The following is a 14,436-nucleotide window of genomic DNA, read 5'->3' on the forward strand; positions in this document are numbered from 1 at the left end:
TTGACATTGCTAACAACATATGAGTTACATGCCAAAATAATATGGCATTGGATTTGAATTTGGAATAAGCTATTCGTTTGGTGATGCTCGCTCTGTTCCACCGCCTCTTAGCCAAAGCATGGATAAGCAAACGGATACTTCATCCGCTTATAAGAAAATTTCTTAAATTTATATAAATTTATTGATTATTTGTATGGAGATAATGCGAATTACGGATTATATCATCAACTTATATGCATATAAGTGAAGATTCAAAACGAATTATTTTGAAAGGGCGACAAGCCAAACACCGGTGTATGTAACACCTCATAGCTACTCACACTACGTCCAGTACTCCTGAATTGCGTCAATTAATTTAGGCAGGAGGGTGACATATTTTGGTATATAGTTAGCACTATTAAAGGCTTATCGTACCGTGCTTTACGCCGAGATGGTATAAATAAATAAATTTGATTCACAAACGTTGTGGAACTCATGCATCTTTTTTGACTTAAAAAATGAAACCTTTCCTCGAGTTAATTAATTATCAAAAAACAACTCGAAAGTCTACGCCACGAGTACACTTAATAATTCGAAGATGGAAGGACTGTCCCGTCAAAAGAAAGATTAGAAGTACTGAAACGAATAATTACCCACGCGCTATCGAAGGGGTAGGACAGGAGGGAAGCAGAAACACCATTCAATCTGCTCTTGTTCCCACTTCGCCGGCCGCCGCCGCCGCCGCCGTAAGTGTGTCGGACTCTCCACAGAACCACCTACATGAGCTCCGCGGCGGCTCCGGCGCCACCGGTCAGGCGCACACGCAGCCGGCCGCCGTCTTCTGCCTCCTCCCGCAAGTCGGAGGACCCCTACGCCGCCGCCGGCGCCAACGGAAATGGGAAGACCTCCCCGAGGCTGGCCTCTCCCAAGCATCTCCCGTAAGCGCCTCGATGCTTTGTCTCTCCTTCCGACGCTCACCTCGGTACGTACCGGGATTGCTGAAGATTGGGTTTCTTTACTGGGTTTTGGCCAGAGGGGAGAGGACGGTGAAGAAACTGAGGCTGTCCAAGGCGCTGACGATACCGGAGGGCACGACGGTGTACGACGCGTCCCGGAGGATGGCGGCGAGGCGGGTCGATGCGGTGCTACTCACCGACGCCCAGGGCCTCCTATCTGGCATAGTCACCGATAAGGTGAATTCCTCTTCCTTTCTTAGTTATATGGTGGAGTTTTGTGGCTGGGATATGCTCTCGTAGCTGGGATATGCATTCGTAGTGGTTCTTAGCTATGAAAAAGAAGAATACGATAGATCAATGTTGCGAACAATGGACGATAGTATCTATTCTCACCTTTCTTTTGAAAACACCGATGTCTGGATTGGATTCTTTGGTTTGGACCTTAGCACGTGACCTTTTCTGTTAAAACAGAACAACTCTGAATTCTGATAGTTGCTTGCAAGCTAATTTTTGTGGCCATTGGATTTGTGCAGATGATGGTGTCGCTTGATTAGTTGTTGATCCCATGGGAGAAAAATGTAAATTATGCTTAATAAAAAATAAGCCACCTTACAAATAGACCTTTTTTTTCTGGTTTAGGGCTTTTGATCAAGTCATTTCTCGACCAAATGTTGCCCGCTCATTGGAATTTTGACTTGCTGCTGTGAATCTTTCCTTGCCTCTCTTTTCCTTCTGGTAGGGAACTGGAAGCAGATGCCACCCTACTTGTTTAGTAGCAGTTTCTTGCTAAAACGAACTAATTAGTTCAGGCAAAACTTGGATAGTTCGGGTTAGCTAGTTGTTCTTTGTACTGTAGTACTGTACATTTTACTAAAATAAATCACAGTATCACAGCACAGTAAATTGGAAATACTTGATAGCGATATAATACCATGTCCCATGTTTACTGCTTTCAAGCTGAGGTACTTTTTAATCTTTAATTGGGGTGTAGGATATATCCACACGAGTGATTGCAGAGGGGCTGCGGGTGGAGCAAACCATCATGGCCAAGATCATGACACGGAATCCTTCTTATGTCACTTCTGACTCACTTGCAATTGAAGCATTGCAGAAGATGGTTCAAGGTATATCCTAGTTAATATTGGCATTTCCATTATTGTGCTCGGCCTGCTAAATATTTTAGGATTTTTCTGACAAAGAAGTTAACATTGACAAGGTATATCCTAGTTAATATTGATAAAGAAGTTAACTGAACTTTCAGAAAACAGTTCTGCTGTCTGGTCTTTAACATATATGATTGTTTCAGATTAGTCATTTGTATTACCAGCAGTATCACATTCAAGATTAAACCAAAGACCAGAATGGTCCTGCTTTCCAAAGGATAGAATGGTCCAGTTTAGTAGAGAAACTGATACAACAAGTACTTGCCAGGACACTGACTTTACAGAAACGAGCAAATAGCAAAATCGAAAGCAGTACTATCACTCTGAATGATTTTTCGCCATCTCTTTCCAGAGTATCACTCAAGGGACTCGGTTGAACCATTGGGAGCACCTAATTGCTAAAACTGGCACATGTGCTAATAAATGGATTTCAGTAATTGGTCATGTATTAGCAGATGATATATATCGTTTCACGATGCATTGTTGCTCGAAATCAAGATATTGGAATTGGCTTAGTCAATTGATTCATAACTGCCTTTCAGGCACAACCAATATATATTACTATATTAGAACCCTCTTTACTTGCCGGAGCACTAACTTTGATGCTTAGGTGGCGCTTCATCTCAACAACTGAAAGTGGAGAGTATCATGAAGAAATTCAGCTTACATGCAATGTGAATTGCTCGTGCTATTATTCTTAGTTAGTGAGGCTCTCTGCATGTACATGCTTAACTGTTAAGTTGCCTACATCCTAAAGTTAAAGTATAACTCATGATTTTTGGTGTTTCCATAAGAATTATATTTGAAGTTTCATTCGTTTAATATACAATCTTTGGTTGGAATACCATATTTAAATCGGATCATGTGATATTGGTGAATCATTGTGAGTCCAACTCAAGTTGCCCTTTTTCACACATGTAACGTAAACATGTAATTTAGGTAAATTTTAGGTGTAGTTACCTGTATCCGTGTATCATTTCAATCAATAAAAAGTGACTCCTGGATTTATTCGGTGGGGCATTATGGTTTTCTGTGGAATGTTGCCGAGTTTCCGACATCATGAATTCAGTAGCATACTAGCAGATGTTGTTTAATGTTCTTGCAGAGAGACATTGTTTGGATTCATTCTTCCTTTCTCCACTAACATTATTTTTCTGTATGTTTTTTCACATTTAAGGTAAATTTAGACACCTCCCAGTTGTAGAAAATGGCGAGGTTATGGCTATGCTAGACATTGCAAAATGCCTTTATGACGCTATAGCGAGATTGGAAAAGGCAGCTGAACAAGGGAGTGCAATAGCAGCGGCTGTAGAGGGGGTTGAGCGTCAACTGGGAGGCAATTTTACAGGTCTTGCTATGTTGTAATGCAAAATTACATATGTTTGATTTTCTTAAGCATGTTACTTGTCCTTACGTAGCTATATTTTGGTGTAGTCTTGTCTTACCAATCACTTCAAGTTTTTAACTGTTTGCATACAGCTCCTTCTGCTTTCATAGAAACTCTAAGGGAGCGGATGTTCAAACCTTCTCTGTCAACCATAGTCACGGAGAGCACAAAGTATAGTATTTGTTTGTTTTGACTATTTTCTCTTAACTGTCAACAAAATGTTTGGATACTGAGAGGCACTACACTTTCAACTTTCAGGGTAGCAATTGTCTCACCTTCAGATCCTGTGTATGTGGCAACACAAAAAATGCGTGAATTTCGAGTAAATTCAGTGGTTGTCACTACAGGGAACACAGTGCAGGGGATCTTTACGTAAGTAACATGGAGTAGCACCATAGGATTGTTATTATTATTAATAATAACGATATATTTATTATTCCAGTTTCTTATAGATACGTGATTCTGAAATGCAGCTCAAAAGATGTTCTTATGCGTGTTGTCTCACAGAATCTTTCGCCTGAATTGACCCTAGTAGAAAAGGTTTCCCCGTCGAACTTAAATTTGTCTTGCTTGAAATGGCATACCATTTTGTATAATTTCTTATAACTTACTGTGACTTTAAAGGTGATGACCGCAAACCCAGATTGTGCTACATTAGACACGACAATTCTTGATGCGCTACATATAATGCATGATGGAAAATTCTTGCACATTCCCGTTCTTGACAGAGGTATGACCTGATTCTTGTCTCAGCTGTGAATAGATCTTGAGTTCCTGCTGGTACTTCATCTGGTACATATATTCAATTTCCTGAACAGAGGGGCAAATTGCTGCATGCCTGGATGTCCTGCAACTTACACATGCAGCCATTCAATTGGTGATCCCTAACTCCTTCAAGCCCTTTTCTTATGCTCTGCCAAAGATTCCTATCCTAAATTTTAGAATATAATTCTTTATTTTCAGGTTGAAGGAGGCAGTGGGACTGCTAATGAGGTGGCAAACTCAGTGATGCAGAGGTTCTGGGACTCTGCTCTTGCTTTGGATCCTCCAGATGATGAATTTGATAGCCGTAGGTTCGTTGATGGTACTTTGTGGATTTTGCTTTTTGTTTTGTTTTTCCCCTAATACAGTGCTCTCGTACCTGGCTCAGCGAAGCATCCTTAATTGTGGCGTCAGAGTTTGGGGATGGAAAGAGTAGTATATATCCTCCTATTATTGGCAATTCGTTTTCCTTTAAGCTTCATGACCGGAAGGGGCGTGTGCATAGATTCACTTGTGGTACGTGCTCGATTGATAGTTTGCACAAATGTGTTGATGTCGTTTCATGGCTCCAAATATAACCTGTTCTTAACTTGTATAATGTTGATGCTACAGGCTCGGAGTCCTTGGACGAGCTTGTGTCCTCTGTAAGGCAAAGATTGAGTATTGTTGATGGAAAGGATAGCATACAACTCTTGGTAAACTTTAACTATTTTGGATGAAAGCTTTCCAATTTTACAGTAGGCTTGTAGAAGACAGAGATTAAGTGTGTCTGTCTGATAGTAAAGGTGAAGCTTTCCGTTTTTCTGTCTTGTCAGTGATGAAATCAATGCCTTTCACTTTAAAGAGGAAAGTGATCCTTATATGCTTATATGTTATATGATTCTTGTGTTAGCATCAGCACTCTATCTACCTCATTGGCGATGCTACATATAGATTGCAAGAGTCATTTTTTCAGTCATCATTCATTAACTCCCACTTGATAGTAAAATATTTGCCTGCACTGCCTAACTTATTTTTTTAATCCTGTTGAATGTAGTATGAAGATGATGAGGGTGACCGGGTGCTACTAACAACCGATACTGATCTTGCTGGTGCAGTGCTCCATGCCAAATCATCTGGGCTGAAGGTATTCTGCATTCTAGGATGTAGATACTGTGAATTCCAGGAGTATTTGGTGTTTGCTTTCTCCAACTCATCGAAGTGAAAATTCCTGTCAGGTTTTGAAGTTGCATATTGAGGACGAGTTAAGTTCGAAAGCAGAGGTGGTAAAACCATTGCAGGAGCTAGCACCTCCGCGCAGGAGCGGGCTGTCTACTGTTAAATTTGGGCTTATGGCTGGTACAGTTGCTCTTGGTGGCGCAGCAGTCATGGTGTACTTGAAACGATCGAGGGTGTGATTACCAGACAGATAAATGATTTTCCAAAACCTGCATTTCCACCAGCTGGTCCATTCGCTCTAAAACATTTTGCTATGGTATCATTGTGTACCAAGAAACGGAAGCATGGAGGCAGTCTACTTGTTGCAAGTTACTCAGGTGATTGAAAGGTCTAATATCAGGCAGAAGGAGCTGCTTATCTTTGCCCTGCCTCCACATTTTGCAGAAATATCAATGATTTCATAGTTGCAGGCTTACGATGAGGCATGTAAACATCATTGGAAATCCTAGTTCATACTTTGCACTCGTTTGTAGATAAACAGATGATGTTAACTCTTTTCGGAGCATAACAACATATGGGTTTGTGGCAGTTTATCAATCTTTTAAGTACAAGAAACAAGAATACCCTGTCTCTTTTTTCTCATCGGCTGACCTGTGGCTAGATTCTTGCCTTCTTCTTTCTTTCTAGAACACTAGATTCTTACATTATGTGTCAACCAACTCAAACCGTTGCTAGACTCCTACAGACCAGAACAATTATTGTCAACAAGTTTTGTCATCAAAAGTCAAGGCTACAAACAATTCATGTATGACTTAATGTAAGTCCACAGTTTAAAAGTAAATGCACACTATTATTTGATCATGGGCCCCTCAAAATCTTATATGTTTCCAGTAGAACAGTGTCCCCCCTAATTAACCCTTTGTACATGTGATGGATTGATAATGAAGGAATGATTAGTAAAAAGGGCTTGGGTTGGTGTGTGGGTCAAGTTATGGTTGCTGGCTGCACATGTTAGTGGCCATCCTTTTTGTTGAGGTGGTTGGTAGTTTCTTAACCTCCCTAGGCTAGGGTGGCTTTGAGTGGAGTCGATCATCCATCTCGTGCTTCTCTTCCAACCATCACGAACTTGATTCTGTAGCTTGAAAGACAGTGTTTGGATTAGGCAATGATATCCAGCCTTTCATGCCGGATGTGCTGCATTCGCTTTATGGTCAGATAGAAACTTTACAGCCATGTGTGTGTGCATGCATTGTATATCTGTTCTTCTGTGTTAGTGAAATACATTTATTTATATCTATTTTATCAATTGGGGTTAGATACTATTACCTCCGTTCCGAATTATAAGCCTTTTTTTAGAAATCATACCTTTCGAAAATGCTTATATTTCCGAATACATACACATATACTTAGAATAGATATGCCGAAGAGTTAGATTTTGGTTGGTATCCTGTATAATCAGGGGCAAATATTAGCCTGGCCTGGAGACTACATTTGTCACGATTTTGGTTGGAGACTACATTTTTCCCCAATTAGTCACGATTTTGCTGAGAGTTACAACTTAAGTGTGATAAATGATGGTGGGAAATATCTTACTTCCCGATCTAAATTAATTGACTCAACAAAGTTGAGTCAATGGAGGGAGTACATAATCTTTTCTGGTTCCTGCATATATATCTGGTTAATCTGCAAATTTTTAATTCGGATATGCTGAAGTAAGCGAGGGAGTGTACTGTTTTATCTGATTAATTAATGAATGTTCAGTGTGAAAGCTGCGTTGATGACTGCTCCAGTGAGAGAATATGGAGTACATTATAGGGGCACAAAGATTCGATTTTGTACCAGCAACATGTTAGTAGTTGGTATGGCAACTAACAGAATAATGTGGTCGATACAGTGATTAGTTAGTTTGTGATAGCATATGGGGTGTCTAGCTAGGATTAGGACCCTCTCAAAATAGGAGCTTATCCGAACGAGCTTAAATGCTCAGGTCTCACTGGCGCATGATGTAAGGGCACATCTGAGTTCGGAACGAGCCACGGGTTGAAATTCGTCTGTTGTTTGGTAGATCGGGTTGTATGGTTTGGACAAAAAAACATTTTTGTTTGTTTGCTTGCAGCGAACCCCAAGTCTCGATGGAGATGAGATTACGCATATTTGATACCATCGAGACATGCCTAAGGTCACCTCTTCTCTACAACGGGTAGCCTTACCATACTATCACCTCCCATGACACAGAAATCTCAGTTCATGACAGTTACAGACTTACGAAGTTAGCCGTTCACGAAATCAGCCCTAGCTAGTACGAATGGTAGTTCATAACAATGCTCCCTAGCTACTATGAATAGCAGTTTATTATCACGGGGTACAACATACATGGATCAAATTGGGGTCCGAGAAACAAGAGATCAAAGGGGGGTTCCTTCTTCCTTCTCAAATGGTGGTGTTACCTATGACTTCCCACATTGCGTCTGCGCACTCTTGTCTCTTCTCATTTCAGGCTTCATTGTCGCCTGCCTCCACGCCATGGCCGGTCTCTACTTCATCAAAAGTGACAACCTCTTGGAAGAACTCATCCTCGCCCTAACCTAGGATCCAGTTGTGAAGAATGCAGCAAGCAAGGGCCAGCTTTACTTGAGTGTCAAAAGTGTGGAACGGTTTCTGGTCAAGGACCTTGAACCTGCTCTTCAATGCAGCAAAGGCCCTCTCAATGGCGACTCTAAGGCTTGAGTGTCTCAAACTGAACAACGCTTTCGCATTCTGAGGTCGGTTCCTAGGAGAGAACTAGTTTGAGGTGGTACCTTGTTTTCCTGAAGGGAGGTAGAGTACTAGATCAGCATGCATATCAAGCATCTCCAAGGTAGAACTTACCTTCAGGGATTTGCAACCCATCAGGCCTTGACAAGCTGTCGGCCAGGATGCTCGCATCATGAGCTGAACCCTCCCACCCAACAAGCATGTGAACCTCATATCGAAATCCACAACTTCTAGCACGTTCTGGCTGGTGTAGTGCTTCCTCCCGCGGGAATGCTGCAAACATTGATCTCAGTACCTTTGAATTCACATGAGTACCATCAATAGCCCTAATGCAATCCTGACAAAAAATTAGCGCACAGTCATGTTTCTGACAGTACCACACATCTGATAAGTAGAACGAACACGATTTTGTACTCACCCTAAAATACGGGAACCACCTGTAGATGTTCTTGATCTTGGTGGTGTGTTCGATGATGATGGCTTGATCATGTCACCTCTGAGCTCCCCAATTGCATACAACACCTACTGGAAGTACAGAGAGATAGTCTCCGTGGATCGCCTGAATGTGCTATGAATGACTCTGAACCTCTGGTTATGACCCACGACATGAAGAAACATTGTGACTTGTTCTTCGACAGAGGTGTGGATGCTATCAACCAGCAGTCCTCTATCCCTGAATGTTTTCACAAGTGCATAGAAAGGGGCTCTTCTCATCCGAAGCATCTAGATAGCCTCTACATTGTTGGAGTTGTAGATGTAGTTTAGGTTGGCAATCCTCTCCTGATCTCGTTCTAACATAGGACCGTAACAGACACGAGGAAAAGTAGCATGCCTAACTGCTCTCTTGTGCACCATCAGGATCCAGGCTTGTATGAAAATGATGAGTGTTGCGGCGTGATGCACAAGCTGGAGCTGGTCGGTCTACTCAAACAAGATCTATGCATTACGAATGGTCTTATCGAACCCAACTAGTTCTACCAACATGAATCTAACACTACAGTAGAGCAGAGGAGTTTCCCCTTACCTCCGTCATGGCAGACGATGGACACGACCGAAAGCCGCCGCATATGTGCGCAGGCTCCGCCGCGGCTGGAAATGACGGCCCTGCTCTGGCGCCGAAGACCGAAGGGCGATGCGCGCTGCCAGATCTGAGTCGCCGCAGCCGCCGCCGGTGCGAAAATTGGGGAAAGGGAAAATTTGGGAGGGGGATAATGGAGAGGGTAACCGAAGAGGGAGGTTACCCCTACCTTTGTTGCGCAACGCAGCTCGGATTTCGCCTTCTCCCACCATACCGAGGCGGAGCTCCCGCGCGAACGACATTGTCGATTTTCTTCTCCCCAAGGCCTGTCCCTGGAGAAAGTGTCAAACTTTGCGTTTCTCCCAGGCCTGTCCCCGAGGTGATTTAAGACCCGTGCGGTGCGACAACGCGAAGGAGCCCATGAAACCAAACGGCCCAAAAATTGCGGGGCACATGCGAGCCAAAGGGCGCCCAGCCAACCAAACGTGCCCTAAGAACAAAGAAGTTCTAGACCCCGGCGTGGTGCTTCATTCACTAAACATGTTGCATGTACATTTTACAAGGAGGCCCCAAACCGCACTCGTCCAAAAGAACCTGATATTTGAAGATAAGGCCTACTCTATTATAAAAAAACACCCTAGAAAGAAAAGATAAAACGCAATCAAGACCCCGGGTGTCTCCGCCACTTCTCGCCGGCGTCCTCCAGGCATCGCTGCCGAGGAACGGTACCAGAATGCTTGATTGGCCCCTTCCGACGAAGAACCAGTGACGCTGGCCACCTCCAAGCCACCGAGGACGAACCACTTGGTGACGAAGAGGCGTCGAGCTCCAACGCCTGATTCGAAGATGGGCCTCCGCATCGGAGGTAGTAGACATGCCGCCCTACCGGCAGAAGATCGCAGCGGCTAGGATGCCGCTTGCGTGGTTGAGCTCATCATCGTAGCACCGAGTAGGCAACAACGAACACGATCATGAGGAGGTCTCAACTCCGTCGCCACCTCTCCCTTCGCCTCCACGACAAGATAGAGAAGAAATAGACCTGAAGATCCACCACTCGAGACAACACTCACCTACGATCTTGGATCTCATCACTGGAGCGAAGAGCGGCCGCCTTCTCCCGCACTCCCCCTCGCCACCAAGGCCGAACGAGAGTAGAAGAGCAGCCAAACTCACCAAGACCTCCCTGTTCTCCTCCTTGCCGCCACGGCCGGCCAAGAGAACTTCCATGTCTTGGCTTCCAGGCACACAGCTGAGATCCACCGACAAGAGCTTATTAAAGAAGATGGTGTCGTTCCGCCTCATGCTCAGCTAGAGCTCCATCTCCACTACGGGGCATACACCCAAAACGCGGCATCAGCCGAAAACCAGGAAGATAACACCTATATCTACACAAAAACTACCCCGACGCCTATCCAAGACCAACTCTAGCCATCTAATCCGAGGGAGCGGCCGTCGGAGGCTGATGTCTACGGGTGCTTCTATTCTTGTAGACAGTGTTGGGCCTCCAAGAGCAGAGGTTTGTAGAACAGCAGCAAGTTTCCCTTAAGTGGATTACCCAAGGTTTATCGAACTCAGGGAGGAAGAGGTCAAAGATATCCCTCTCATGCAACCCTGCAACCACAAAGCAAGAAGTCTCTTGTGTCCCCAACACACCAAATACACTTGTCAGGTGTATAGGTGCACTAGTTCGGCGAAGAGATAGTGAAATACAAGTAATATGGATGTATATGAGTGGTAATAGCAATCTGAATAAAATATGGCAGCAAGTAAACATGCAGTAGAACAGTAAATAAACGGTGTTTGCAGTATTGGAAACAAGGCCTAGGGATCATACTTTCACTAGTGGACACTCTCAACATTGATCGCATAATAAATACTTCTTCTCATATGTGCTACATACACTCTTGTTTGATAATGAACATCATTCGTTGCGTAGGATTACACGAACCCTCAATGCCGGAGTTAACAAGCTCCACAACATTCGATATTCATGTTTAAGTAACCTTAGAGCATAATAGATCATTGCAAAATAAACCAAGAACTAACATAGCGCACACACTGTCCACATTACACTATGAAGGAGGAATAGATCACATCAATACTATCATAATGATAATTAACTCCACAATCTACAAGAGATCATGATCATAGCCTACGACAAGAACCACACGGTGCACACACTAATCACCTTTACACCAAGTAGGAGGAATAGACTACTTTAATAACATCACATGAGTAGCACACAACTAGTAGCGATACAAAGCTCATCATATGGATCTCAATCATGTAAAGCAGCTCATGAGATCATTGTATTGAAGTACATAGGAGAGAGATTAACCACATAGCTACCGGTACAGCCCCGAGCCTCGATGGAGAACTACTCCCTCTTCATGGGAGCAGCAGCGGTGATGAAGATGGCGGTGGAGATGGCAGCGGTGTTGATGGAGAAGCCTTCCGGGGGCACTTCCCCGTCCCGGCGGCGTGCCGGAACAGAGACTCCTGTCCCCCAGATCTTGGCTTCGCGATGGCGGCGGCTCTGGAACTTTTCTCGTACCGTGGCTTTTTCCGTAAGGGTTTTCGATGCAGGGGCTTTATATAGGCGAAAGGGCAGCGTCGGAGGGGCGAAGGGGTGCCCACACCATAGGCTGGCGCGGCCAGGGCCCAGGCCGCGCCACCCTATCATCTGGGGCCCACAGGGCCCCCCTCTGGCGGCTCTCGGGTGTTCTGGATGCTTCCGGGAAAAATAGGAACCTGGGCGTTGATTTCGTCCAATTCCGAGAATATTTCGTTACTAGGATTTCTGAAACCAAAAACAGCAGAAAACAGGAACTGACACTTCGGCATCTTGTTAATAGGTTAGTTCCAGAAAATGCATAAATATGACATATAATGCGTATAAAACATGTAGGTATCATCAATAAAGTAGCATGGAACATAAGAAATTATCGATACGTTGGAGACGTATCAGAGGCCCGGTCAACTACATGCGCCTCTCAAAGGTACTGTAGACAAGGGAGAGTGATAGGGGAAGAAAGTGAACCAGGCCCCCCATACAACATGATTTGTGTACAAACTGATTTGAAATAATCCTCTGATTCACATCACTCAACATGTGCAGGAGGTCCATCATCCCACCTGAGGATGTCACCAACTACATCCGTCAGATGGAGGTGGTCGTCAGGCCGGCGGTTCTGCATCTCCATCAGCTTGTCGACGAGATGGAGGCCAAGCCTTCCGTCGGGCGTGCTCTGAGGACTATCCACTGCCCCATGGAGGACGAGCCTCATCGCTTCTAAGTGCAGATCATTGCCTCCGACCTCCTCGCGTTGCAGGTCCCTCCTAGGATGAAGCCGATCCTGGTGAGGAGCATGCAAGTACAGAACGCAATGGTGACCTTACCGCTGAAGTGTAACAGCTTGGTCGAGGGCGAGCTCTTCTTCAAAGGTGGAGGGACTTCGCGAGGAAGATCAACCTCTAGATTAGCGACATCATCGTCTTCAAGTACACCAACAATAAGAAGGGCTTCAAGATCAAGCTCTTCAGGGCTATCACCATCACCTAGGAGCACATCACATGTGCACAGCTTGGGGAGCCGATCCATGACTGATGAAGATGTTGTCTTATGACCTGGTATTATGTATAGTTGTCGATACTACTACTAGTGTTATGATATCAAGAACCTCTATTTTTGTGAGCTCGATGTGAAGAACGAGTCCTTTTGAACTAGGGGGTGTGATCCGTGATGTTAGTACCTATGTTAGTATAATGCCTGAGTGTATGCATCTTTAGCTGGTCCTCATAATTTGTTGCTTCTATTATAGTATGCATCTTTATCTTGTGCTCATAGTATGTTTTGCTTCTGTGTTCATAATATGCATATGTATATGTTGCGCATATATGGTAGCATGTGTGTTGATCACAAAGCATGATATCCTCACCCAATTTGAAAGTGGCGAGTATATCCTACTAGTGTGTGCACAGAGAGGCAACCAAACAGAAGAAGGGCAAAGCCTAGGTTGCAGAAAAGGGAAACCCATACAAACGGGCTAACATTTCGGTCCACTGCGTTCTCCACGGCCTACCAAACAGAGATGTTGGCTTAGCTCTCGTATTAGCCCGACCAAGCCCACTTAGCACTGTTCAACCCATACGCCAAATACATGCAGCCTACCAAATGCGCCCTAAGAGTTTTCACAAATGTGGCACTCCCGGTGCAGGATGTGGCATGCCTTGAGCGCGACGAGATTCAGCAGGAGGCCTATGCCTTGAAGGAAGGACCAAGGAGACCGTCTAGGCTAGATTTTTGTGTGCCCCTAGCAGGTTTCTAGCTTAGGTCTCCTTTTTGTAAAATCTGATCTCCTTTGAGATCCCCATGTAATTTACTTACTTTCCAATCTAATCGACTGGTAAAGCGCCAGCCTTAAACCCTAAAAAAGGTAAATTCTAAAACACGTCTCATGGAATAATACCCATGTTAATGAAAGAGTTTATGGACTACTTGGTTCGCAAGATACTAGAAAAAAACATGTTCAAAAAAAACATAGAATATTATGCCACCATGCCTTATTGATTTCCACCGGAACTAAAAACATATAGATATGTATTAAAAGCTTTTTCCAATTGAACACATCAAAATATCCATGAGGTTTGAATGGCAATTTATCTTTGCAATCGCATGCAAAGTAGATTATAGAGAAGATCCATACGATACGAACCAAGCAAGGTTGACGGGAAATTCCTAGGGAATGAATTCGTGAGGGCCTCTTTGGATTGAAGGGTTTTCATAGAAATTTTGGAATTTCCCAATACATAGTTTTCTTTTTCTTAAGTCCTTTGGATCAAATGAAATGTCACTTCAAAAATTCTTATGTATTGCATTCCTATACCTCATGAAATATGTTTGGGAGCTCAAATCCTAGATGGAGGTAGGCCCTTTTCCCTCGAATTCATGTGAATTGTGCAGCTATTTTCCTTGGATTACAACCAGGGCCTGACAAAGCATCGAGTGTTCTTCTTTTCAGAAAACAAAAATCACATGATGCGCTGGTTTCAGCCTCTCGATACACAGCCACAAGATACCGTAATTCTTGGCCGTACGAGCATGGGTATATTTTCATTCAAGCATCCCATCATGGTGACCGCGTGAGTTCCGAGAAAACAAATCGTGGCCCTCTGCGCGTGCCGCCCGTTGTACCCCGTACCCTCTGCGCGGCAGGGCCCGTCGTCTCTGGGTGCCGGTCGGCGAGGCCGCTGGGAGCT

At 44.1% G+C, this 14,436-nt stretch overlaps 1 protein-coding gene across 1 annotated transcript; it reads left to right on the forward strand.

Annotated features, from left to right (window-relative positions):
• Positions 1 to 643: 643 nt before the first annotated feature.
• LOC127299692 (CBS domain-containing protein CBSCBSPB3) lies at positions 644 to 6,026 on the forward strand. The gene is made up of 14 exons (XM_051329707.2): positions 644 to 917; positions 1,013 to 1,172; positions 1,927 to 2,059; positions 3,276 to 3,446; positions 3,578 to 3,656; positions 3,744 to 3,857; positions 3,959 to 4,025; positions 4,110 to 4,215; positions 4,304 to 4,362; positions 4,449 to 4,558; positions 4,636 to 4,763; positions 4,860 to 4,942; positions 5,284 to 5,373; positions 5,465 to 6,026. Exons 1-14 carry the CDS (start codon positions 760 to 762, stop codon positions 5,642 to 5,644), a joined length of 1,638 nt encoding a protein of 545 aa, XP_051185667.1. The 5' UTR covers positions 644 to 759; the 3' UTR covers positions 5,645 to 6,026.
• The last annotated feature ends 8,410 nt before the right edge of the window (positions 6,027 to 14,436 follow it).

This window comes from Lolium perenne, chromosome 5 (genome assembly GCF_019359855.2).
Source record: "Lolium perenne isolate Kyuss_39 chromosome 5, Kyuss_2.0, whole genome shotgun sequence".
Lineage (NCBI taxonomy): Eukaryota > Viridiplantae > Streptophyta > Magnoliopsida > Poales > Poaceae > Lolium > Lolium perenne.